The 27,090-nt window shown below is 50.1% G+C and overlaps 1 protein-coding gene across 17 annotated transcripts in view; it reads right to left on the minus strand.

Moving 5' to 3' along the window:
* The window catches only part of Mgll (monoglyceride lipase), a 178,019-nt gene that overhangs the window by 37,530 nt on the left and 113,399 nt on the right, over positions 1-27,090 (minus strand). For all 17 annotated transcript variants that reach the window (XM_087196974.1, XM_004875281.4, XM_021252502.2 and 14 more), the window contains one exon: positions 6,145-6,251. In XM_087196974.1, coding sequence (XP_087053100.1) covers positions 6,145-6,251 — 107 coding nt within the window. The remainder of the gene's footprint in view (positions 1-6,144; positions 6,252-27,090) is intronic.

Raw genomic sequence — 27,090 nt, forward strand, 5'->3', positions numbered from 1 at the left:
CCTTTGAAGCCTCTGTTCCTCAGATTACCCGCCTTCCCTCCAGCGAGCCCCCAACACCACTGCCCCTGCCACCGGCCGTGGCTCCCGGCTTGCTCGGCCCACAGCCCCTATACCCACCCCATTCAGGGGGCAGCGGAGGCCTGAGAGGTTGCAGAACTCTCCCCAGGGCACACACACATCAGCCAGGCAGGCTTATAAAGACCATGCCCAACTCATCCACAGGGCAGCTGAAAAATCCCGTATTTCATGGCTGATAGCAAAGATCCAAACCATGAGAAACACATTTGGGGCTGGACGTGAGACTGCGGGGTTCTGAGGGGCAAGGGCCCTGTCTTATTCTTCTTTCTCTTCTACAGTGGAAGGACACAGGAGACAATAAATGCTTCTTGAATGAGTGAATGGATGGATTTTTAAAACGAAAGCTTTGGGCTGGGCCTGGTGGTGCCTATAATCTCAGCCCTCTGGGAGGCCAAGGTAGGAGGACTGCAAGTTGGAACCCAGCCTGGGCCACATGGCAAGATCCTAAAATATTAAATAAGGGCTGGGGATGTAGCTTATGTGAAGCCCCTGGGTTCTATCTCTAGTATCATGCATGCACACACACACACACACCTATGCATGCACGCGCACACACACACACACCCTGAAAGTTTGACTATTACCTGTGAATAAAGAAGGATGATGAGCAGGGTGGGGAAGGGGACAGTAACGCCTGCAGGGGGTGCTGAGGGTGGCATAGTCCTCTCCCCTACAGGTCACTCGCAGGAATCAGCTCCTTGTCACCCAGGCTCAAGTTAGGCTCCCGTGAACTCAGAACCATTAAAGGGCAACCCACTCGATTATTTCCACCCTCCTGTTTACTAAGGCAAGAAAAATTGTTAACACATTTTCCAAATATTTCTAACAAAGATATATTACTTGTAGCTGATGGCAATCTATTTTAGAATACATCCCTCAAGGGATGGTGACTAAAATCTGTCTCCCTGTGTGGAAAACACACATACATCATCGCTTTCTTTTTTCCCCTGGATTTTCTAAGTATTCTTTTTCTGTCCCCTTGAGGAGAATCACACCTAACGCCGCCCACAGCCGGTCTCTCTAAACTTCCTCTTCTTTCTTCCCCTGAGCGTCACTCACTCACACACACACACTCACACACACATGCACACAGGCACGCACGCACACACGCACACACCCTGCTGTTAGCACTTTCCCTCAAATATTTGCGGATAATTAATTCACTGTTAATCAGTTGAGGATGGTTCCTCTACACTCTGTAAATAAAGAGAAAGTCCTGGCCCGGCAAGCACATCTTTTCGGGTGGTCTGTCTTCTCCGTGGTGTCACCAAGGATGGACCTGGGGCTCTGCATGCTGAACAGGTGCTCTACCTAAATGTGGCCTGCAGGGAAGTGGCATCATGGGCAGCAGATTCTTGATGACTGATTCTAGGATGCACTGGGCGTGGCTTCCTGTTGCCTCTCTGAAGAGGACCCGCCCCTGGAGAGTCCCTAGCCCTCCTCGCTGCTGTCTGCAATCCGAACAGCCAGGTGTCATGCAGGACTGAGGGGTTTCCAGTGAGTCACCCGGAGCGGCTGGGGGACCCAGGGACCATGTGCCCTGGGGTGGCCCCGGTTTCCACTGTGCTGTATTTAGATTGTTGCAGGAAACCATTTTCTGGGGTTTCCAGCCTCGGCCGGCTGCACCTCTCCCTCACCAGCCTGCCCATCCTAAGGCACCCCTGGTGGCCACCCTTGCTCCCTGAGCCTGGCGCACTTTCCAGCAGCCACCCTGTCCACCCTACTCCAATGTCCCCCTGCAGAGCCTGCACTCCCTGACCTGCCTGGCCTTCTCTGCCTAAAATGGTGTTGTCCACACGGGGTACACTGGGGAATCACTAGGCTATTCAACCCCCCCAATACCAGAGTCCAGGACAAGGGAGAGAAGCCAGGCATCTGACCTTGGCGATGCTCCCCAGGGAATCCAAGGGCAGCTGGGGTGAGCGTATGATCCACGCTCTTCCTCCTGGCAAGTTCCCCCTCACCTGACAAGACCCATTGCTCACTCCCTACGATCTAGGGACACTTGTGTGACTCAGTGCCATGCCACTACCTTGGCCGCAGCCTTGTGGTTCTTCTATTCCTGCATGGTGACATCACCTACATGCTCCCCTTGACGGCACCCCCAGACTATCGACCACTGGGCTCCAGGTTCCAGTGGCCATGACACCAGATCCTCTCCATAATGAGTCTCGTCTGTGCCCTGTTCATGTGGATACTCTGATGTGGATGTCTTACTACTTATAATCAAAACATTTCTGGTCTCATCTAACTTGGTCTTGATCAAATTCTGGTCTGATCAGAATTCTAAATCTGTTCTAGTTTAATCTCTGGTCTGATCTTCTAGTCATTCACCAAACACTGGTGATGTCGCTAAAGCTCTGCTTAGTTCTGGGCTGTGGATGGATGACGAGAAGGTCATGGGGTGGAGAGACAAGCTAATGCATAACATATTAAGACCCAGTCCATATTGGCCTTACCCATAAGGGGATAGTTACCACATGGCAAAGTAAGCACTATGACAAAGTTATGCATTTAGAGAGGAGCTGCTTACTGCTCCTGGGGAAGATAGCTCCTGCTACCAGTAGGACAGGAGTTTCTGTGCCTGGAGATTCTCCTAGGACAAAACCCTGCGCAGAGTGAAGGCACAGTTAGAGACCTGTCCCAACACTTACTGATGATTCTAATAAAAACCATTGCCTCCAACCTTATGAAAGAATACAGGGATGGAGGAGACGAAAGATGCATCAAGCAGAAAGGACAGGAAACAATAAACTCTTCAATAATGAGCCACCTCCAGCGTCTGTCCTCAACTTCTGTCTCACAGACTCCTGTGTCATTCAGGTCAGCAAGTGATGCTTCCCTGCCTCTCTTGCAGCAACCTGGAGTCAGGGGACAAAGCGCCGGCACCTCTGGGAACGATGGCGGCCCTCACTTGGGAGAGCCCTACTCTTTCCTCTTGTTTCCTGCTTCCTGTCTCTTATGTCAGAACTTCCTGTTTTCTGTTACTTAGAGTGGAATGTGAGACTGGAGCTAGTGCCCATGGGGATGAAGGTCACAGGCTAATGGTTTGTTTTTTTTTCCCAGTACTGTGATGGAACCCAGGGCTGCTCTCCCCCTTAGCTATAGCCCAGCCCTTCTTATTTCTTATTTTGAGATAAGGTCTTGCTAAGTGGCCCAGGCTGTCTTTGCACTCATGATTCCCCTGCCTCTATCTCCTGAATAGCTAGGACAACAGGCTCAGAGCATTCACTGTTGGCAAGCTGTTCAAACCCCTGGGGTCATTCTGGAAAACCTCAAAGGTTAAAATGGAACACAAAGCTAAAATGGCCACCCTAGTCTACCCAGCAAGCTCAGAAGCATGGCCAGACTGCCACGACCACAGCGCCCAGCTATCTACCTTAATGGTGACACACTGGGGTGTGGCCAGGTTCCAGGACCCATGTGATTCAAAGCAGTTAATGCAGGATTTATTGGGAACCAGTGTGTCTGTAAATTGGGTTACCGAAACCCTCCATGAAACCACCATACCAGGTCCATCTACTTTGTAAAGCAACTTCCTCTACTGCTTCATCTTCTCACCAGCCTCGCAGGCCCAAGAGAGGACCAGGCTGGAGGCAGCAGGGCTGGAACGGGAACCCCAGGTCCCAGCCTCTTGGCTTCAGCTTTGCCGGCTCTGGGCAGAACCTGGGAGTGATGGCCATTCTGGGACACAGCATACCAGCTAGGCTGAACTGAGGTGAGAGGGGGGATCGCCCAGTTGTCAGATGAGAAAATTAAGGCTTGGGATGGATGAACAAGGCTCAGGTCAGACAGCTGGGACTCCCCATTGAGTGGGGACTTAGGGCCAGGTGTGTCCGAGGCTGAGCCCTGCTGGTGTCTGGGTGGTGGTCACAGTGACACTAACAAGTCACAGCAGGCAGGGACCATAGTGTGACTATGGGAGGTCTGGGCTGATTTGGCACTGGGGTAGCCATGGGCCTTCAGTGGTGCTTTCAGCTGTGTGCATTTAGATTTAGTGCACCTCCAAGTGGCACAGCGAATGCTCCACCTTTCCTGGGAAGGTGACATTTACACCCAAAAGCCATTTGGAATGCAAAAGCCAAAGTCACAGAAAGAGCCAGCCTTAGAACCAGCAGCTCGGGGCTCTGATCTTTCCTCCTGTCTGTCACATTCCCCAGCTAGACGGGAATAAAGAAAGGATCACCAAGCCTTGGCCTTGCTCTCCAGCCAGCCTGGGACTGCACCTGGCTGCCCACCCATCTGCTTTCTCCTGCTCACGAAGGCCCGGTCATTCCCATCTACAGACCACAGAAGTCTTCCCACACAGCCCCCTGGGCCCATTTCCTGAATCAGGTGCCTCCCTTAGCACAAGCCAGAGGTTTTCAGAGTCCCTCTAGGAACCTGAATCAGGTGAACACAAACAGTCACTCTCACCCTGCATTTAGGAAGTCCAGCACAGCCTTGCCTCCACATTAGCTGTTACTCTGGAATCATTAAAAGGGGGGAAGGGGTTTGCTTTTCTCCCTTCATTCTAAAAAAGGAGCCTTTTGAAATTGTTTTTCCAAGTGCCGCTATCAGACAGAATAAATTAAGCACAACATTTACTTAATCCTCCAGATCTGGCCAAGTGTATCTGATAAGAAGGTGGCTGATACCGAGATACAAGGCAGAAACTTGCAATCTGAGGTGCACAGTGAGCTGCCCTCCTCTAACCTTAATGGAGACAAATGCAATCAGAACCAGCGAGGTCCTGTCTCAGGCCCGTAGGCAGCGTGAAAAGTACCCGAGTTACGATGCAGTCCCCACAGCAAAAGCCTCGGGGATAACCCTAGCACATTATTTCTTGGTCTGTCAAATATTCCTGGGACAGCCCGCAAAGCTCTGAAGATCACTGCAACTGTAACAGGAAAGAATCTGTTCATTATTCTCGATCCCAAGGACACTTGCATATATTTGGCTTTAAAAGGGTTCTTGGCAAATCAGACTTGCAGATCTTTCTGTACAAAATGCCCCAGCCAGCTCTTCCTCATGCGTGAGCTTCTGCCGGCTCGCACAGAGCTTTTTCTCCCTTTACAGGATTCCCAGGCCCCTGCCTCAGCTCCCCTCATTCTCTCTCCGGCGACATCTTTAATTATCTATTTTCAAATCAGATGTGACAGAAGCAGCACTTCAGGATCTGGGCCTGAATGGTAGAATTTTACAGAGGTGACGCCATGCTCAGCCACAGGGAGCTCTGACAAGCTGTCAGGCAAAGGATACCATCAGGGACTCTGCAGCCATGGGGACTGTCATAAAACGACTAAAAGGCCACTGACCAAATTGGACAGTGAACATTGTATTGCGATGGTTGCTGTGGGCTTTGCTACATGATAAAGAATGAGCTGGCCTGAGGTGTGTGTACATGTGTGCAGATGTATATGTGTGCATGCAAGCACATACGTGCCTGGATACGTGCACACTGCACACACATGTTCACATGTTCATCCATGTAGGCGCACACACATGTACCCATGCAGATGTGTATGTGCACACTGTGTGCATACATGCATGTCTAAGTTTGCGTGCATGTGCGTATGTGTGCATGCATGTTGCATGTGTGAACATGTAACTGTATATATGTGCCTGTCTGTGTGCATGTGTTTGTTTGGTATTTTCTTGCAGCCAGGATGGCCTCGTGAGACTTTTACATTCTCCTGGCTTGGAATGCTTTGTAAACTCCTGTGGTTGGGCCAGGTTTAAATTGAACTTGCCCTCCCTCACCGCATCCATTTGAGGTCCCCTGGGGGAGAAAATCAGGCCCTGTTTGGAGAAACAGTGCTCTGTAAATCTAAGAATGGGTTTGTGGCCTGGGGCGGGTTCTTATGGAAGCTCATCCAACTCTGGGTTTACAAGACGTTTCCAGTCAGCCTGCATTCAGCCTCAGACACCACAGAAACTGCTGGTCAGACATATTTTCCTGTTTATATAGCTATATTTTTTCTGAGAACAATGTACAGAGCAGAAAGCCGTGGAGAAGATGGACAGAGGTGGCGCAGATGAGAATGCAGCTCTCTGGCCAGTGGCGACAGCACCCCAAGTACTCACCGTGGTCGTGGGCAAAAGCCAGCAGGTCTAGCTCCATCAGCATGCGAGCCAGGTCATCATAGCGGCCACAGTGCTCCCCCGCACCGTGCGACACGAAGACCAGGGCCCTGGAGAGGCAAGAAGGGAGCTGGTTAGGGAGGCTAAATGTGAGAAAGGGGGGTGTCATTCATGTGCTGGCCTCTGCAGAGGAGGACCGGGGCCAATCCTGGCCTCCCTGTGAGCTCCCTGTGTCCTTTACTTTTTTACAGATGAGAATGAGATTCAGAGACGTGGTGTGAACTGCCCAAGCCACACAGCAAGCTGGTAAAATACAAAAGTCAGAGTATGTCAGCACCTGGCTACCAGGGCTCCAGTATGCTACCACAGCGCTCAGGTCACAGATGTCAACTCAGAGAGGCTGGGGCCCATGGCACACACCTCACTGTGCTACAGCTCTGGGCACTCGCTGCCTGGCTTCCGGCTTCCCGTCAACCCGAGGTCAGGTCTCCAAGGGCAGGAGGCCCACAGGCACCCCCGCCCAGTGGTACCAAACAGGGGCCCAGTGCATAACAGGTTCTGGAGCAATCTTTTGTGTGTAGCATTAGCTGCACTATCCTGGCTGCCTTGATGTCCTGAATCAACTCAAAGCATTCCCCTTTCATGGTCATTTTGACCTTAGGGAAGAGACTGAAGTTGCACAGCACTAGATCCAGTGAATAGGTGGATAAGGACACAACACCATGTTTCTAGGAGCCTGCCTTTCCATTGGATGGCACAGGGCAGCAGCATTTACTGTATTTTTGTTTGTTTGTGGGTTTTTTTGGTACCGGGGATCGAACTCCAGTCCTTGCGCTTGCGAGGCAGGCGGTGGAACCACTGAGCTAAATCCCCGGCCCTGTATTTTTGATCACATCTCATACAGACACTCAAAAAAGAGGACTTTTGGAACTGCTACAGAAAGTGGCAAGAATGATGGGATAAGTGTGCTGGAAGTGGGGGAGGTGTTTTGAGGGGGATTCATGGCCATGCGCCTTTTACTGTAAGTTTAAAAAAAAATATGAACAAGTACCATATATTCTGATCACCCTGCATATGCTCCAGGGCAGGTGTCATTCCCACACCTCCTCTCAGCCACACTGTGTAACCTGAGGGACTGCACCACTCTGTCTTTGCGGCACTGTGTTTTATTCTTGGAGCGACTTCATTTTTCCAAAACACTTCTGGCTCTGGCCTCCCTGCTCTTCCCTGAAACACCAGAGAATCCTAGAATTCTCCATGCCCTCTGGCTGGCTCCCACGGACAGTCCCTGGACAAATGGATGTAGCTCCTTTCCTTGTCTCCCTTGGTGCCGAGCAGCATGGCTGGAACCTCCAATCAGCCATCATCTCCCCATCTAGAAAGAGCAGTGCCCCGTGGGGCTCAGCCCTTCATGTCCTTGGGGACTGCAGCAGCGGCTGGATCAGTCCAGCGACAGTTAACGTGAACAGAAGACAAGGAGGAGCGACTGACGGGGTGTTGCATTCATCAGGGGCCATGGGGCAGAGAAGGACTTGGGGTTTCATTTAGGGGTGGCCCGAGGCCTTGCCATTGTGCCCATGACAGAATGCACAGCCTAGGAAATGCGTGGAAAACAGCCGGTCTTTTGTTCTGCTTCGAGTCCTAACCCAGTGGCCACCATAGAGACACCTGGGGACCTTCCAGAAGTCCCCAGGCATAGTCCTCACCTCCCACCCTCCAGACCTCTGGGCTTAATGAGTTTGGGGTGGGAGGAGCCCCTCCAGGGCTCTGTGGTCATCCAGGGTTGAGAGGCCCCTGCCTAATGACTGTGGGGTACAGACCGCAGTGGTCCCCTGGCCCCAACAGTGGAGAGAAGGCAGCCATTGTGGAGCCACCACCTCCCACCCTAGGGATCCGCTGGACAGACCTCGGGACAAGAGTGCTTGAAGCGAGGGCAAGTGTTCTGAGGGGGATTCATGTCTGCAGGGGCACGGAGCCCTTGGAGCTCACCGCTGTCATCTCTCACCTGAGTGTCACAGCTGCCCACTGCAGGTGACAGAGGTCACTGCCTCCCTTCTCACTGCCCACCCCTCCCCACCCCCATGGAAAAGGCCCAGCCCTACACCCCCGCCCTGGCCCCACTCTGCTCTGAAGCTGCTGCTGTGGCTTTCGCCCTGGTTCCTGGCTCACATCTTACCCAATTCTGACCCATCAACACTCCCCACGCCTGCCGCCACCGCTGGCTCCTGGCTCACACACTTACTCCTTCCTGGACCTGAGTCTGTTCTGTAGACTTGGTCTGGCACTTGGTCTGGCACAGTAAAATCAAATCATGCTGCCCTTCTGCCTGAAGCCCTCCAGGGACAGGCCAGCAACTGAGCAGGCTGGCTCCTCCCACACACAGCCCCACCCCCGCCCTCCCCCGGGGCTCAGTGCTCTGGGCCTTGCACTGGTAACTCTAACTCGCATCTGGAGCTCAGGCGTGGGCCCCGTGGGTCTGCCCACCTCCATCGCATGAACGCTCTCCCCAAGCTGCTCTCCAGCTATCCATGCATGCCTTGGCACTGAATGCCCCATGGGAAAACATGGCCTAGTCCACTTGTGTGAGCTGGTTCTAGCCTGTTTGAGCTGGTTGTACACACCGCTAGGGAGCATATTCCCAGCTTAAGGCCTCAGTACCCACTGGGGCTACTGCTGGGGACCCTGCCTGGCCCCCGATCTTTGCACCCAGCTTTGTTTGTCATGTGGGTTTCCAGCTCAGCGAGGCTTTTTCTGACCTCTTTGATTGATGTAGTCTCTTCAGCATCTATCACCATCTACAGTTATTTACCCATTAACACTTTTTTTTTTTTTTGCCTCCTCCAGCCAGCACAAGCTCGGCAAGGGCAGAACTCCTGTGAGTCCAGCTCAGAGACAGGCTGGTACACAGAGAGCTGAATGCAGCTGGGACAGTGACTGGAGGACCCCTCCACCATCCAGGCTTGGGCCGCATTCCTGAGTTGGTGCCATCTGGCTTCCAAGGCTTTGCCTCTTCCTCTCCCGTTCCCCACAACCTGCTGTGGGTGGAGCCACCAGTGCCGCCTCCCATCCCTCCCCTCAGTCCCCCATCTGGTCCCAGAGCTTCCAAGCATCCCACCTTTTGCCAGGGTTTGCCCCTTGGGTAAAGGGGTGGTTCCTAGCTCCATTCCTGATGGAATGTCTACATTCACCCCTGCATGCTGGTGCCCCCAGAAATGTTTCCTTAGGAGTTTTGTGGAACACTGGGACTGATTTTCTGCTCTGAAATCATCCAGGTCTAAGCACGGAGAAAAGCCAGGGTGGATAGTAAACACACATCATCGTCACTGGGAGGTTGTGACCCCAGGGCAAATCACCTGATGTGATCGTCAGTGTGGCCACAGGTGAGGCTGGCACATCACTTCCTGATGGCTCTGAGCCCGTGTCCTTGAAGACAGAGAGGAAGCTGCCTGGACCTCGGGGCTTGGCAGCCACATGGTACTCAGACAGTCCAGGAGGTGGCTGAGAACCAGTCAGAGCCAGGCCCTGGGGTCATGGAGATGAGCACAAATCTTCTGTCCCTGCCCCACACAGCCTACAGTTCAGCAAGGAAGCAGATGCCCACCAGGGGACACACACCCCACCTGGATGGTGACTGGCGCCCAGAACACAAAGGAGGCTGATGGGAGCCCTACTGGGGTCTGGGGAGTGGCCAAGCAAGGCCCTCAAGTGATGCATCCAAGAACCAGGCCCGGCATTGGAGAGCAGTAGTGTGTAGGTGGACAGGGTGCCCCTGGTGTGCCCATCCCAGCAGAGACCGCACTGCATCCCAGGAGATGCGTTCCACAAGGTAGGCTGCAGCCTGTGCCCACACCACAGGTCCCAGGCTGGCAGGGAGACCTGGTGTTGCTCCTCCACACAGGGGTTGGGCCCTCGCAGGGCGGTGACCCAGTGTGACTTCAGCTTTGAGAGCCTGCTGGGCTACTGTGCAGAACCAAACCGGAATTGAAGGATGATGTTAGTCAAGGAGCTGACATGGTTGGACACTGAGTGAGGCCAGGGAAAGTGGTCCTTCCCTCCCTTGCATCCTCAACAGAGAACAGCAGCCCAGTAATATTGGCAGAGCCATTTATGCAACATGGCAATGCCCACGGCAGAAAACAAGGCTGCAGGAGAGGCTGGCTGAGACCTCTTTCCTGGAACTTCCTCCCGGCTGCAGCAGTTGGAGCCAGTGAGAATCAGCAGCTGGGGAGGGGGAGGCTGTCCTGGAGCAGATGGCTGGCCTGGCACCCAGCCTCAGGAGGTGGGGCTGCTCCCAGCCAAGCACTTGGAGCCCTGAGAGGAATGCACCGCCGCAGAACGTCACAGAATGCACAAACCAGGGCTGCTGCATCCACACTAGTCTGTGGACAGAGCTTTTTTAATTGCTGACGTGATCCACGTCTTGAGTCTCAGTTTGCTTCCCTGGGAAGTGGGGATGAAAAAAATGAGAAGTGGATGGGATGCTCCAGGCTTCCTGGGCTGCAGAAAGCCCCCTGGAACTGTCCCCTGTGAAGCCATTTCTGCGATGGCACGGGTGGCCCTTTTGCAGCTCTGGACCTCCCACAAACTGGTGCCCAGATCTCTGTGGGCCTCTGGTTTCTCCACCCTTGAAATGGGGACATTGGTGCCAATCACAGGGGCTTGGGGACGAAATGAGATCCTATAGTTGACAGTGAGGCCTCTGCATCCTCAGTCATCCACCTTGGGGGCAATGAAGGGGAGAAGGGATCGTGACTGTGAATAAGTCACCCTCATACCGGCGGTGCCAACCACCTGGTTTAGGAGGGGCTGAGCAGGAGGTGGGACGACGGAGAGATGGAGGCCAACAGCCACTGCAGCCTTGACAGAGCCCTGTGCTGCAATGCCAGGATGCCTACCTCCACCAAGGACCCCCTGCCACCCACTGCAGGACTTGGACTCAGCCAGACTCTGCCCACCCCATCTGCGCATGGGTGCCTCCTGGTGCCGCAGGCATGACCTTACGCTGTCGCCAGCCTGCCCTTCCTCAGTATCTCCAGGCTTCACTGAGGCAAAACTGAGTGTCTGAGGAAATGTTCTGCACAGCTTGGTAAGAAAGATCAGGACAGGGCCGGGGATTTAGCTCAGTGGCACCTCACCTGCCTTGAAAGTGCAAGGTCCTGAGTTCGATCCCTGGCACCAAAAAAAAAAAAAAAAAAGATCAGGACAACTGCAAGATTATCCAGTCCAAGGGATGCAACATCTGTTCCCACCCAGGCAGCAACGCAGGCAGCTCTGGGTGGGGACATGGCACATGCTGGCCCTGATGACCCCGAGGATGACCTTGGAGGAAGGGCCAGGAGGGTACCTGCCTGTCCCTGGTCCCTGCTTATTCCCCAAGCATCCCATTCAGTCCAAGGAATCGCTTGCTTCTTCATCAACATCTACCCCAAACTCCTTCCTGCCAAGTTTTATGACTTTAAAAAATTCACCAGGCACGTCTGTCCTCGGGCCTGCGTGTGGGATTGTGAGAGAGCGTTGGATCCCTTTCCTAAAACTAAAGCGGAGCTTGGTGGGCTCCGTGGAAATCCAAATTTAACTTCCGTCCCCTCCTCTGTAGGAGATCCGGGAGGACTTGGGCTCCTCTCTCTCTCCCAGCGTGAAAGTGCCCAGGCAACGAAAATAGAACCGTGATTGCCAGGGGCTCCAAACTCTCCTGCGGAAAACTAGAAATAGACTTCTCCTTTGTGGAGCAGATCGATAATGCCCATCTCACAGGGTCTTTGTGAGCTCTGATTGAGGGAGTTTATGGAAAATAGCCCAGCATGCTGTTGGAACACAGCTAGGCATCGAATAATAGCCGGTGCTGACAGCTGACAACGGCGCTGGCCAGATCTGGGTCCAAGAATGTTATTCCGAGTTAACTCACTTAACCCTCCCAACAACCCCACCAAGTGGGTACTGTTACTTTCTCCACTTTAGGGATGAGGTCCAGAGAGGTAGGCTGGCTTGCAGAAGGTCACGCAGCTGGTCGGTTTTGAATGGGGCTGTGAGTCTGCCCATGTGACTGCAGTGTAGCCGAATCAGAAGGATCATGGCTCAGCACAGGGTCGGTGCCCCAGGGCCCTGCACCCTGGCTGGCTCATCCCTCTGCTGTCCCAGCCCTCCCCTTCTGCTGCTGTTCTCCCACCACAGAGAAGGACGTTGATTCCCTGACACCTCACCTCTGTCTATACCCCCCTGGACCTGGCAGGAGTTGCCTAGCTTCCCCTACTGAGTTATTGCTGCCTCCTGGGGCCCCAAAATCGGCATTCATGTCTCTCCCACCCAGATTCAGCACAATCTAGTATAAGCAAACCATATGCTTTTTGAGGACAAGACTGTGATTTATGGACTCATCCTGGTGTCCTGTCCCCAGCAACCGACAATGTCTCTTTTCTGTATTTAAATGCTGGATGGGTGGATAGATGGATGGGTGGATGGATGGAATGGCTCAGACAGAGGAGACACAACCACAGGCTGGAACGCCAGGGAGCACTCCCGCAGCCCTGGGAAGCCTGCCATTTCCCCAGTGACACAGGCCCGAACACTCCAGCTGGGGAATGTGTGAGTGAGGAAAGGGAGCAGCAGCAGGAGGCTGGGGGATGCCTGTGAGCTGGGGTGGGGGAGCTGAGTGATGTGGTTGGTGGGGGAGACGGTCTGAAGGGGATGGCCACCTGCAGAGGCCCTGTCCAGAGGGGACTGTGGCTTGTCCCCTCTGGGGCTCTGGCACACTGCAGGCTTTAAGCTGAGGTGTGGGAAGGCAGGAAACTATCCATGGCCGGCAGGAAAACGAGATTTTTGTGAACACAGTAGGAATGAGACTACTCATTTCTGACTGAAACTCAACCCCATTTTAGTTTCTTTTTATTTTCAAAATTTTTGTAGAACCAGGGATCAAACCCAGGCCCTCGCACCTGCTGGATGAGCGCTCCACCACCAAGCCACACCCTAGCCTTGGTTTCTTTCTTTTTTTTTTTTGGTACTGGGAATTGAACTGAGGGCCTTGCACTTGGGAGGCAGGCCATTGTTCCTTTTGAAACAGTGGGCCTTCCATGGAGGTACTATCCAAAGCAAACAATTACCATCAGAATAAAACCACAATAAAAGTTTCCTTGTGCATTCTATTCTGGAACTCACTTTTCAAGAGCGCTCACTCAAAACCAGAGCAGGCTGTGCCAGCATATTTTCCCCCAAATGCTGCTCTCCACCCCCAAGTTGCACATATTTTAATTGTCATAAGAATGCAATAAATCAGAAGACCTTGGTTAGGGAAAGGGAAAGCACTTGATGATGACTGTTAAGGTAGGTAATCTGAAGGGCTGGAGGTGTGGCTCAGGGGTAGAGCACTTGCCCAGCATGCATGAGGCCCTGGACCCCACAGCCCTGAAGGAAGGAAGGGAGAGAGGGAAGGGGGGAAAAAGGAAGCTGAAAATCACCCTGATTAATAATCATGGTGCTGATTAAGAAGCAGAATCCCACTAGCCCTGGGTCAAATCTCTGGAATGAACCCTGAAACTGCCTGTTTCTGGCTGTAGGCCTTGCTCACGTGACGTGACCACTCATGCCTCAGTTTCCTTGTCTGGAAAATGGGACTCCTAGTTGCAGCTGTGTCCCTAAGGCCCCAAAATATACTACAGAGGAGCACATCAAGAACGAAAGGACACTGACTGTCACCATGTCCTCAACGCAAGGTCAGCAGTACTGACCAGTCCACACCACTCTGTAAGTTAGGAAGATCCAAGTATCCGGCCACGCTCGGAGGGAGAGAGGTGTCGGAGCACCTGCTTTCTTAGCCAGGACACTGATGGCCCCTCCTGGACAATCAGCCCCACCAGGAGCTTCCAGGAGGGGGAGGGGGAACGACAGCGGGTTGTGAGTGGCTTCTGTCAGGGAGGGGTTCTTCAGAGAGGACAGGAGTGGTCCTGCCAGGGCCAGGAAAGCAGGACTTGTCAGTATCAACACAGGCAGTTTACGCCAACCTGAAACCCTCGAGGTAGGACACTGTTCTTCACCTTTTACAGAAATTCATGCCACAACTGGCTCTTTAATTTTGCCCTTCCCTCAGTGTCCAGGGGGAGTACAGATCCCTCTGCTTTAGCCTGAGTCCTGCCAGCCCCTGGAGGCTACTCACTAAATCCAAGTGCGTCTGTCTGTCTGTCTGTCTGTCTATCTATCTATCTTTCTATAGAGATCTGAATCCATCAATCTGGCTTTAAGATACTTACAGGGGGGCAGGGATTTAGCCCAGCAGCATAGTGCCTGGCTGGTAAGTGTGAGATCCTGAGTTTGATCCCTGGTACCAAAAAAAAAAAGAGATATTTACAGGGTAAGACTGAGAATGTTTACCTTTTTTTAAAAAACCTATTACAGTAAGATACTGTCTATATTTGTATATAATTGTCATTAATCACCCTCAAAATCTTCCCCTCTCTCCAACACACACATCCCCCTGTTCTTGCTACCTTCTGAAGCAGTTCTGGACATTGTCTATTGTGTCTTTAGTTTTTCCGTCATGACTGCCTCAATGTCCTAAATAATTCAAAATTCAAAACATTTCCCTTTCATAGTCACTTTGACTTAGGGGAAGAGCCAGAAGTCACACAGTGCCAGATCCAGTGAATCCGATGGATGAGGAAACTGTCATGTTTTTACAAGCATGTCTTTCGGTTGGCTGGCACTCAACAGCAGCATTCACATTTTTTTTCTTTTTGATACAGAGGCTTGCAATGTGTAGTTCAGGCTGGTTTTATACTCACTATGTAGCCTCACACTCTCAGTGATCCTCCTGCCTCAGCCTCCCTAGTGCTGGGATGAAAGGCATGCATCACCACATTTTTTATCTTATCCCATAATGACACTCATGAAAGAGGACTTCCAGAACTGCTTCAGAAAGTGGCAAGAATGATGAGATTAATGTGTCTGAAGTGAAGGGAGAGTATTTTGATGGGGACTCATGGCAAGGTATCTTTTACTGCAATTTTTTAAAAAAATGTAAATTCACTGCATATTTTGATCACCCCTTGCATGTTGGGTTGGAGATGTAGCACACTGGTAGAGCACTTGCCTAGCACATGCAAGGGCCTGGGTTCCCTCCACAGTACTGAAACAAAAAGTACCGTGTTGAATGTACCCATTCTCTTCCTTTTCTCTCCCTGACCAGACAGCAGAGTAAACACTGCCTCGGTTTACACCGCTCGATGGGAACAGATTAGAGAAGAGCGGAAACTATGGGAAAACACAAGCTTCTGAACTCATCTCTGCCTGGGTCTGAGCCCAAGCTTTGGTGCTGAGAGTCACTTGACCTCAGTCACCTTTCCTGAAAGACAGGGCCAGGAACCCTTGCCCTACGAGGAGTTTGCAGATGAGTCGACAGAGGATCTGCTCACTAAGTGTGTGATCCCTGTCCCAGGCAGCCCTTCCCCTTGGGTGCATGCCAGCATTGCACAAGTCAAGATGTCTGGGGACAAGCAAAGGGAGCCAGACAGCCCTGTTCATCGCCTGGCAGCCGCCTCCTGGATTTCTGGCTGTGGACTTGGATTTTTATACATCAGGCTCACATAAATCAGGCATACCTGTGCCAAAAAACTGACTGCACCCCACCCTCCTCACAGGCCCCGGGCTGACGTATTTGTACTTGGGAGTGTGGTGATGATGGGAGTCTACCCACCCTTCCCAGCTCAGCATGATGGTGCTCCCTCTGGAGGGGTAGAGTGATCAGAGTGGGGCCAGGCCCGGACCTCGGCAGGCTCAGCAGCTTTGCAACCCACCCTGCATGGGCCCATCTCGGGTTGCAGCCTGAATGCCTGTAGGGAGAGGCCCGGGAGCACCTGGCTGGGCGGAGCTGCACACTCCGCCACAAGGTTAAGAGCAACCTGATAGGTCTCCCACTACCTCAGCAGCTATTATGTATAGTAGCTGCCCTCTTCCTCTCCTGCCTTGCCCCCTCCCCTGTGTGATGTCATGCCAAGATGGTTGCTCCCACCAAAGAATAAACCCTTCTTCCCAGCATGCCCCTGTTACCGCCTAGAGAGTAACCTAATACTCACTCACCTCCTACCATCTAGTGACTTCACCGGCTCCTCCATTCCCTAGTCACTACCTCACTCAACCCCGCCTCAGCCCCTACAAACCCCACCCCAGTCTCTATAAAAGACTCTCCCTGCCCCGGCCATATTGCTTTTGTCTCTCCTTTGTTCAGAGACAGCCCGGCAGATCTATTCCCCTAATAAAGGCTTGCTGTGGCCTGGTCTGGTCTTGGTCTTTGGCCTTTTACCTGACAGAACCCACTTGGCACCACTCCTGCAGAGCAATGTGAGTGAAACACTAGGAAACCAAGGAGTGAGTGTGTGTGAGAGACAACAAATATAATTATTGCTACAAGGATAACATATTTTCAATGCCGAGGGATATCCAGCTGGTGGGCTAGGGCTCTACATGCACAGCCCACCTACCATACAACAAGCCCTAGACTGTATGAACTACACTGTGAGTGTGGCCTGTCCCCCGCCCAAGCTGACAGGGAGCTCAATTCCTCAACACTGCCGTGCTGGGGGTTGTCTGGATTCTTCCTTCCCAACTCAGGTTGCTAGAAAACATCCAGCTCCCAGTCCCTCCTGTCTTCTGCACATGCCCACCTGCCCCTCTGCTTCTTATCATGAGGCCAAGCAGATGCCAGCGTTGTGTTCCTGAACCTCCAGAACTGTGAGCCACAGCACACTTTTCCTTTCTAAACTACCCAGTGTCAGGTATTCTGTTCTAACTGAAAACAGATGAAGATGCGATGGATGCTTTTCAGACGTCAGCTCATTCCTTCTTCACAAATGCCTGCTCTCGTTTCCTAGATGCCGAGTCATCTTGAATTCTGTCGGAAGTTATTGGAAAATCTCCAAATGCCTTCAAGTAAAACCATCTCCTGAGAGCATGTTCTCTGATTTCGGAGCCAGATGCCCTTCTTTGGGGCTGTGGAGTTGTTAATCAGCTTTCTGTTACTGTCACAAATACCTGAAATAACAGCTTATAGACAGAAAAGGTTGGCTGCTTTGTTGGCTCATGGCTTTGGAATTTCTGGTCCATGATCCCTTTGCCCCACTGCTGTGGGCCTGAGGCAAAACATCATGGCACCAACATAGAGTGGAGCAAAACTGCTTATCTCATGGTCAGGATGACAGGAAGAGGAAGGGGTGGGGTTCCACACCCCTGATGACCTCACTTCCTCCCCCTGGGCCTTCTCAAAGGTTCTCCCACCTCCTAACAGTGCCACTGGCTTGGGACTAAGCCCTTAATACAGAGGAATTTATCCAAACATTAACAAGTATCTTTCACCTTTTCCTCATCCTTTTGGAAGGAGCTTAAGTCTGTCCAGTGTTAGAATCAGAGGAGGTGAATGTAAGGACTCCTGTCCAAATCTTTCAGCCTGGTTGAAGCAAGAGTTTTAGAACCACCCTAAATGATTATTAAAATTATGTTGAAGAGGAATATAATTAATGTTTCTGGTGAATTTATGAAGTGAATAAAGCATGCTACCAAATTTCCAGATATGTAATATTTTAAAAATGTGCAACCCACTCACATACACATAATTTATGTATGCTTGAAAAAGGAATATGGGTCATTGTAGAAAAATAGAAAAATACAGACAAGCATAAAGAAAAGAAAATCCACCTACAATCTTAACACCCAGTGAGACCCATTAGGAACTTTATGATTTATTTCCTTCCAGTTTCTTTCTTACTATTGATATTAAAATTTGTTTATAATTATTTATAATTCAATTATAAATTTTAATTACAATTTACCATTGTAAACATGTGCTGTACGTTTCATTTTGAATCCTGCTTTTGATACATCTTTTAACATCTTTCCGTGAACATTCTCCCTTGGGAATAACACCTCCACCACCATGACCACCACTCCTCCCCTCCCCTCCCTCCTCTCTCTCCTCCCACCTGGCTCCTCCTCCCAGAGCTGCTATGAGGGCAAATGCAGAACACATTGGAGAAACCCCCAACACAGGTCCAGCCTGGGAGGTATCTAGGAAATGGTGAGATTACAGACACAGGGCACTTGAGCCACATTGCCCTCCTGAGCTCAGAGCAGACATCACTAATCAATCACAGTACCCTTTTCTACTGAGCCAGGAAGCCCTTGAGCCTTTCTTCACACTACACTCTACACAGACACATATTTGATTCCTTGACTGAAACTTGGCTTTGAAAGGACTGGTTCTGACAGGCTTCAATTCAGTTTTCCCCCGGGACTAAGTCACCATTATGAGACTGTCCAGTTTCTAACACACAGTGAATCTACAGTCGGATTACATTCACATTTAGCTTGGACCTTCACTCAAAGTTCTGTGGAACGCATGCGTGATGGCTGCCAAAATCTGAGCCTGGCATCCACACCTCTGGTTAGGCACTCAATAGATGAGCCATCTCACTGACACATGATTATCAGCAGGGCAGAGTTGAGCTTGGGACCAGTCCCTCTTGATTCTTGGGCCATCGGGATGTGAGAATATTATCACACAACCATCAAATTGGTAGTGGAACTGTCCACTCCTCTGGGTGCCAAACCTCCGAAAAGCTCTCCTGGCATAAGGATAATTAAATTCCAAAGTGGGCCTACCATGAAGTTATTCAACTAGAAAATTACAAGCCACAGCAAAGATGTATTTCCATATAAATGTCCAAAAGCAAATCTAGCATCAACCGGCCTGAAAGAGAGGGGGGTAAACAGCTCGATGCATTTTAACACCTAATTGATCACGCTGCTAACATCTCTTTTTGGGCACTGTGACAGCTTCCACAGAGCTGGGAGGCGCTGAAAGGTGATGTCTTGCCCCTTCTGTACAGCTGCCAGCAGGGTGGCATAGGAGAGGCACAGCAGGGCATCCTGTGCCATGCACATACCTGCCATTGCTGGCTGTGTGCCAACATCAACCTCTTCTCCCCACCTGCCACGCCCTAGCCCATGCTTGCTGCAGCGGACATGGCCCAGAACCATTGTCCACTCGGAGTCCAGGACATTCACTCCTGGCTGCCTCCCATCCTGTCCCTTGCTGGCTCCTATCTCTCCTCCAACCCAGAAGGCCTGGGCACGGCGGAGAAATGCTGAGAGTCCTCCTCAGTGCCCAGCTTGACTTTTTCCAGCCAAAGACAAATGTCCCCAAGATGAATATGTGACTTCCTCTGGGCCCCCCAAACCCAGTCTAGACCTGCCCCCCACACAGGCTGTTTTTGAAGCTGGGAGGTCCCTGAGAACAGAACCCAGGGCAAAAAGATGGGGATCTAGCACATTCCTTTTCTTACGGTTGTCTATAATTTCTTATTTATATGCCTAAGACTTTATAGATCCTGACTATCACTAATATCCTAAAATACTCCAGAATAGAAAGCAACATAAAATTAGCATTTTTAGATGGCAATATATAAATATGTACCTCGACCTCACCTCCAACCACACCTGGGCCAATGTCACACAGATTGGTAGGGTTATATAATTTCTCCTTATGAAACAGACATAAATATTAAAAAGAACAAACAATTCATCTGTGCAGGTTAAATAATCAAAACAAAGCAGATGCCCATTTACCCACCACCAACTGCTAAAATGTCATTGGCATTTACAAGCACATCATGTGCTGCCTCCTCCCCTACAGGAGTAACTACTTGCCCCAACTTTTTTTTTTTTGGTACCGGGGATCGAGCTCAGGTCCTTGCGCTTGCAAGGCAGGCGGCGGAATGACTGAGCTAAATCCCTGGCCCACTTGCTCCAACTTTTGTCATTGATCATTAATCCTTGCTTATAGTTTAACCACCTGTACACGTAAGTAAAGTAGTAACCTGTTTAGGGTCACTTTTTTTTTTTTTTTTGGCACTAAGAATCAAACTCAGGACCCTGCACTTGCCAGACAGGCATGGCACCACTGAGCTAAATCCCTGGCCCTGTTAAGGCTCACTTACATTTAAAGTTTTATAAAAGTACAGTACACTTGTTTCTAATGGTTTTGCTAAGACTTGTTTCTTTTGTTTAATCTGTTTTGGTGCCTTATCTGCACTGTTATGTGTAGATTTTTCAGGACTGTATAGTACTGTAAGTATTCAGTATATTTTTCAGTACTGTATAGTATTCTGCTGTAAGAATAGTCTATCCTCCTATTGGTAGACATGTGGACTGTTTTTACTTGGGTATATTACAAGTCCTGCTGCAATGGACACTGTTGTACATCTCCTGATGGCCAGGGGCAAGAGCCTCTCTATGAAACGTGAAAGAAATGTGAACACTGTCAGAATCAAAGTGTAGTCTCTTGCATCATCTTTAACCAAAAAACGTAAATCAAGCTGTGAAGCTGCAATGGCACATGACTGCCTGATAGTGGCAACCACAAAAAGACTCTGCCAGAACAAGCTCACACAGCCTTATACAACTTTATTGTTTTGTTCTGTTTTTTGGTACTGGGGATCAAACTCAGGACCTTGCGCTTTTGAGGCAGGTGGTGGAACCACTGAGCTAAATCCCCGGCCCCCTTATACAACTTTATACAAAACGTCCTTTTGCAACAACGTCTGCCCAGCGCTGTCTGCTCAGCCTTGGACTGATGCCATTCTAGCTGTCAATCACGGTGACTGAGAATTATTGTTCCAAAATATCCAAGGCAGTCCTCTTCCTTATCTTTAAAAACTTTTCCCAGGCTCAGCCTACTCAAATATGCCCAGGGTGTGAATATTCCCACTGCAACACTGTGCTGTTCCCTGTAAACACAATACTCTTTGAAGACGCTCTCTGGTGTTTAGCTGGTGGTAAAATTACTGGAGCACAGGAGCATGAGGATGTTCAATATTACCAGGTCCTGACAAACTGTTTTCCACAGAGGTTAGACCAGTTTATGCTCCTTGTGATGGATGAGCATTCTTCTAGCCCATGCCTGCACCAACACTTAGTAATGTGAGACCTTCAGTTCTGCCAGAGGAACAAGTGTGAGTGGAGGCTTCTAGATTCCCTCTTCCCTGGTGATCAGTGAGGTGGAGGATCTCCTTCTGCACATAGGAGCCTTCTTGGTGACAATGCCTCACACCACATTTGTGCACATTCTGGGCCCCCAGCCTCATGCACCTCCCCTTCCTCTCTGCCTGGTGAAACCCTGTGCACATTGCAACACCCAGTGCTGATGGAACTTCAGGGGACATCACCCTTCGGGGGGCCCCATGGGCCTGTTTCACTGTCTCTGGCCACAGTGGGCTGGGATAACCCCTTTCCATGTTGTTTCTGCAGCAGATGACTACTTCCTTGTTTTCCCTTGTTTTCATCTCTCAGAACAATGCTAGCACAGAGTTGCTGCACAAGATGTTCCTTGGTGGACTTCATCAGGTTTAGAGCAAATCTTACTTTCTCCAGCACAATAGCTTAGGTAGAAAGTCCAGACTGGATTAAAGAGAGGTTTGCACACCTCCCTGCTTGTGCCCAAAGTGGATTCCTGGGTGCTCTCCACCAGGCGGCATACCTCTCTGGGCTCCCACCTTCAGCGTTCAGCTCTCAACTCTGTACCATGTTCTTCTCCTGCTGCCTGTCCCCTAGGCTGCCCTCCTGCAGACCACCACCGGACTCTGAGGCCCAGGACTTCCGGCGTGAGCGGCTCCTCCCCATCCACACCTCTTTTACATCTGTCTTTCATTCCCTCTGTTCCTACCCCCCCCCTTGTTACTCCAGACCTCAGTGATGACAGCAGCCTCCTAGCTTGACACCCTGCCCCCAGCCTCACCCACTCAAATCTGTGCTTGCACAAATTCCATCTCTGTTTGATGCTGAGAGCCAAACACTGCCAAGGGCTCAGCTCTGCCCTTGCATCTGTTCTCACCCCACACTTGTGCTGCTGGCCTGTTCCTCGCCCAGCGCATTCCATGCTCCTCACTTGGGCAGAAGTTTCCCACCATGAGGAGTCTCTGCTCTCCAGCCTGCTCGGGGAACCTGGCTACCAAGGAGGGTGGGGAGGCCAGGGGTCCATGATAAGCTGAGACCACAGAAGATGTGGCCATGGTGGAGGGTACCAGAGAGCAACTAAGGGCCAAGCAGGAAGGAATTGGGAAGCAGAGGTTTAGCCAGAATTGCCACAAGGAAGTGAGGCCATGGAGAACCCCAGCACCAATGGGATGAGCATCTCTACTAGCCCTGTAAGCTCAGTGTTCTCTCAGTGAAGCCTTGGAACATCACGGAACACGCAGGGTCCAAGAGCTCCGAAGGAGCCAAGGGAAGAAATTTACACCTGGGAGCACCCATTTATGTAAGGACTAATCTACCACCTTAAGCAGATCTTCCTAACAGCCCTGCGTTTGTCAAATTTCATTGCTGTAATGTAGAATAAGATACCTGACGACACAGCCAACTTACATAGACAAAGAGCTTTATTCAGCTCACAGTTTTGGAGGTGGAGCCCTAATGGCAGGATGTGGGTCTTGGCTCTATCACATCATGGCGGATAGCAATGGTGGGGGTGCAGATGGAAGCAACATTCTGTCTTGAGCCAGGTGGTGAGGTTTCCCAAGAACTACCACTTGAGCACGGGTTCCCTCCCCAATGACCTAAGCATCTCCCACTAAGCCCCACCTCTTAAAGGTCCCACCACCCTGCACACAGAGCCTTTAGTCAAACATCTGGAGGAACTTAATTCAGCCACCTATAAACCATAACAGGCTCTCTGACATATGTGACCTTAGCATCAGTTTTATGGATGAGGATACCGAGGCTCCAAATGAGAGATTATTTGCCAGTAGTCAAAAGAATTTGGTTCCACTTAAACTCAACTCTGTGTTTCATCCATTCTACCACAGTACCTAGGAGATTAACTCCGAACACTGGCTCACCAGCCAGTGTGATCCCTGGTGCTCATGTGACTTCTTAGAACCTACCCTGCCCCCCTCATGGTGGGTAAGAGGTTGAAAGAGATCATAGGTTTGAGTAGCAACTTGCTGAAGGCATATTACTACAGATGTACATCCTTACGTCCTTTCTTAAAATGAGACATATGTAAATAAATGAGGCTGAATGAATGAATGAAATTCACAGGCCAATTCTTTTTCCTATTTTATGGCTGTTGGCTCCTTTCTCGGCTATGTCACGTAGTGAATCAGGCTTATGAGGTATTATCACTCATCACAGAATCACCTGCAAAGAAAGGCCTTAATAATATTAGATGACCAAATGACCCTACATTTTCAAGAGAATAATGAATACAGACAGCAGTGTCCTTGTGGTGGACTAATATTAACATTCACGAAAGAGGAGACAGTCTTTTTGGCAGACTGCCCTATGCTCCAATCTCCCTTTCTTCCACAGCGATAGCATTTTAGCAGGACATATGGCGGCTCAGAGAGAGACCATATTTCCCAGCCTTCCTTGCAGCTAAGCGTGGCCTTAGTTATGCCAGTAGAGCAGGAGTAGAAGAAATGCATGAGATTTCTGTGACATCTGCTTCCAATGCTCTGCTTGCCTAGACCTGTTCTCTTTCTCCTTTCCATAGCCCGGGCAGAGAGGTAATGACTAGCCCAGAGTAATGATGCCAGACTGTGGCATCACAATGGGCAGAATCAGGGTTTCTGGCTGCCTATGAAAAGCAGAGGGGTCCTACACATTTGGACTGCTCACCCCTGGGGTGTTAAATGAGGGAAATCTTTTTTTTTTTTTTTGGTACTGGGGATCGAACTCGGGTCCTTGTGCTTGCGCAGCAGGCAGTGAAACCACTGAGCTACATCCCTGGCCCTGAAATCTACTTTTATCTTATTAATGCTACTATACTTTGAGGACTTTCTGCTACAACACTCAGCTTGAACCTTAACAAATGAGATTGTTTTTACTAAGATCCTTCGGTGTCTGGCTCCACCAGTTCCCCTAGGTTCAAATCCAGGCTCTGCTCCTCCCTGTGACTTTAGTCAAGTAGCTGAACTTCTGTTTCCTCATCTATGAAACGGGGATAATGCCAGGACCCGCAGTGAGAACCAAATGACACAGACTGCACAACAAAGCTGGCCATTGTGATTACCATCTTATCAACCAACATGTCTTCCTGCTGGGGGAGCCCAGCCGGCCACCACGGACAGGCTGGTCATCCCAATTCAATGTCGGGTCCTTCTGTGATTAGCTAGTGTTTTCCTGCCACGACTGACCCTGCTGTCATACATGTTTCCATCGAAATCCCTGGTCAGCCTGGCAGTGAGAACCGCCCACTGGCCTGTCCCCACATCACCCCTGCTGGCTTCCAAGAAACCTCTTGAGATTCATCTCCCTTCTCTAAGCTCAGCTCGGGGGTCCCCCAGGGCTCTTTGGTCTGGAACGGAGAAGGAAGCTGGGTGGAGGTCAGAGAGGAAGGAGAGCAGCACTAGCAGCCAGGGTTTGAAGGTGGCCGATTTACCCCCCACTGTGAGGTGTGAAAAGGCAGAAACTGACAGTGGTGTTTGGAGGTGCAGTGGGGCTCGGCAGTCAGCAGAGTGGAATCCCTAGGAATGAGTCTGGTGCTTTTCCAGGAAGAGCAAGGCTGGAGGACAGACACACACACTCAGTTCCTATCCCCGCCACAGGATGTGCTGCTCAGGGCTTCTCCAGCACCAGACAAGGCCCTGCACCTTGGGCCAGGAGTTCCAGCCAAATCAAACCTGTTTTTTGTTTTTTAATTTAATTTAATTTAATTTAATTTTATTTTTTTGGTACCGGGGATCGAACTCGGGTCCTTGAGCTTGCACAGCAGGCGGGGAAACCACTGAGCTAAATCTCCAGCCCCTGTTTTTTTTTTTAATAATTTATCCCAGTCTGTGATATTGTATTATTAGCAACAGAAGACAGACCAGGACAGTTACTAATTAAAAAGGGATGTTTCAGAATGAGGTTGAGATGTTTACATATTTCCTAAAGTATCTATTTCCTTTTTAAAAAAGTGCACATATGAGGTCTGCATGTGTGTGTGTGTGTGTGTGTGTGTGTGTGTGTGTGTGTGTCTGTGCGTCTGTGTGTGTGTGGTACTAGCGCTTGACCCCAGGGCCTTTGCACTGAGGTACATCCCCAGTCCTTTTTATTTTTTATTTTTAGACAGGGTCTCACTAAGTTGGCCAGGCTGGCCTCTAACTTGCAATCCTCCTGCCTCAGCTTCCCAAATAGCTGGGATTATAGGTGTGCACTGCACCCAGCATAACATATATCTTAAGTATATAGTTATACTAAATATTTTATTTCTATATTAATTATTTAATTACATAATATATACATGTATATTTTCTCTCTAGAGAAGATGAGGCCCCATGAAAGTGGCCAGAAGACTGCTATGGTTACAGCTGTACCAAGAGAAATACGCAAGAGGACCCACGCCAGCACTCCTCCCCGCCAGTTCTCGGCTCTTATTTCTCCCTTAGTAAGGAGACGGGGAGGGCTCTGTGTGGATGGGAACTGGATTAGGCTCTGGAACATATCTGAGTTACCTCAAGTCCTTCTCCTCATAGAGGAGCTGCAGACTAACTAGCAAATGAATATATGTCGGGCTGTGTTAAGCACAGCGTAGATAACGTCAGGTGGGGGCCGGAGTGGCAGCACACGGGGACATTCTGCCCCATCCCTCACAACACAGAACTGTCCCTACAGTACCAGAGGCCCTGGGCTTTCAGATGTAAGACACCACAGGTATCCAGTCAAGAGTCAATGGGAGAAGTAAGTTTTGGTGTTCTACGGCACAGGGGAATGACTAGAAGTAACAATGATGCACTATATGCATCTAAGAAGCTAGGAAAGAGGATTCCGAATGTTTTTCACCACAAAGAAATGACAAATGATTGAGAAGACAGTAATACCTTGGTTCATGAATGCTTCTGCTGACAAATAGTTTGGTTTGTGAACAGAAGCATTTGGCAAATTTTGTTTCCATTCACAAACTCCACATCCAATGACAAACACCCCTGTGGCCATTTTTCCCAGTCATGGAACGAATTAAGTTTGTGAGCCGAGGCATCACTGTATATCCTGATTTGAACATTACTGAAACATCACATGGACTCCCATAAACATGTACAATTTTAATGTGTCAATTAAAAAAATGAAACATAAAACGTAGAAAATTTAAGGCAAAACAAAAAGAGTTTAAGAGACCCAGGTGTGGTGGTGCATGCCTGTAATCCCAGCACTCTGGGAGGCAGAGGCAGGAGAATTACAAATCAAAGCCCATCCTGGGCAACTCAGTGACTTAGCAAGACCCTGTCTCAAAGCAAAACTTTTTTTTTTTTGGTACCAGTGATCGAACTCGGGACCTTGCGCTTGTAAGGCAGGCAGCGGAACCACTGAGCTAAATCCCTGGCCCATAAAACATTTTTTTTAAATGGCTTAGGTTGTAGCTCAGTGTTAAGACCCTGGGCTCAATCCCCAGAACTGCAAGAAAAAGAGGTTTAAGAGATGCAGTCACATGATGCATAGATGCATCACAACAGGTGGGGGAAAGAGGCCCACACACGCGATGGTCGTCCTGAAGACCGTTATCGCCCAGCATTATCACAACCACCTCAGTTTGTGCGAGGATACTCTGTGACATTTACATAATGACAGCTCCAACTCACTGCTGGAACCTGACTGGCTCCCCACAGCACCGTACGAGGTTTAAAAATTTGACCAGAGAGGGCACTAGAGAAATGCAGAGTAAAACAATGCTGAAGATTCCATCTTACCTCAGAAAGAGTGGCCATCATCAAGAAATCAATAATAAAAAGGGCTGGAGAGGCTGCAGGGGAAAGAAGCCCTGCTACACTGTTGGTGGGAGTGTAAACTAACACAATCACTATGGAAACCAGTGTGGAGATTCCTCAGAAAGCGAAAGGAGAAATTCCATTTGACCTAGCCCCTTCTATGTATTTTCCTGAAAGAGTGACAGATGTTACCGTAATTATGTGCACACCCATGTTTACAGCAGCA

Source organism: Heterocephalus glaber, unplaced genomic scaffold, assembly GCF_053883595.1.
Source record: "Heterocephalus glaber isolate CG9 unplaced genomic scaffold, H.glaber_assembly_v1.0 deba00001645, whole genome shotgun sequence".
NCBI classification, from domain to species: Eukaryota; Metazoa; Chordata; class Mammalia; order Rodentia; family Bathyergidae; genus Heterocephalus; species Heterocephalus glaber.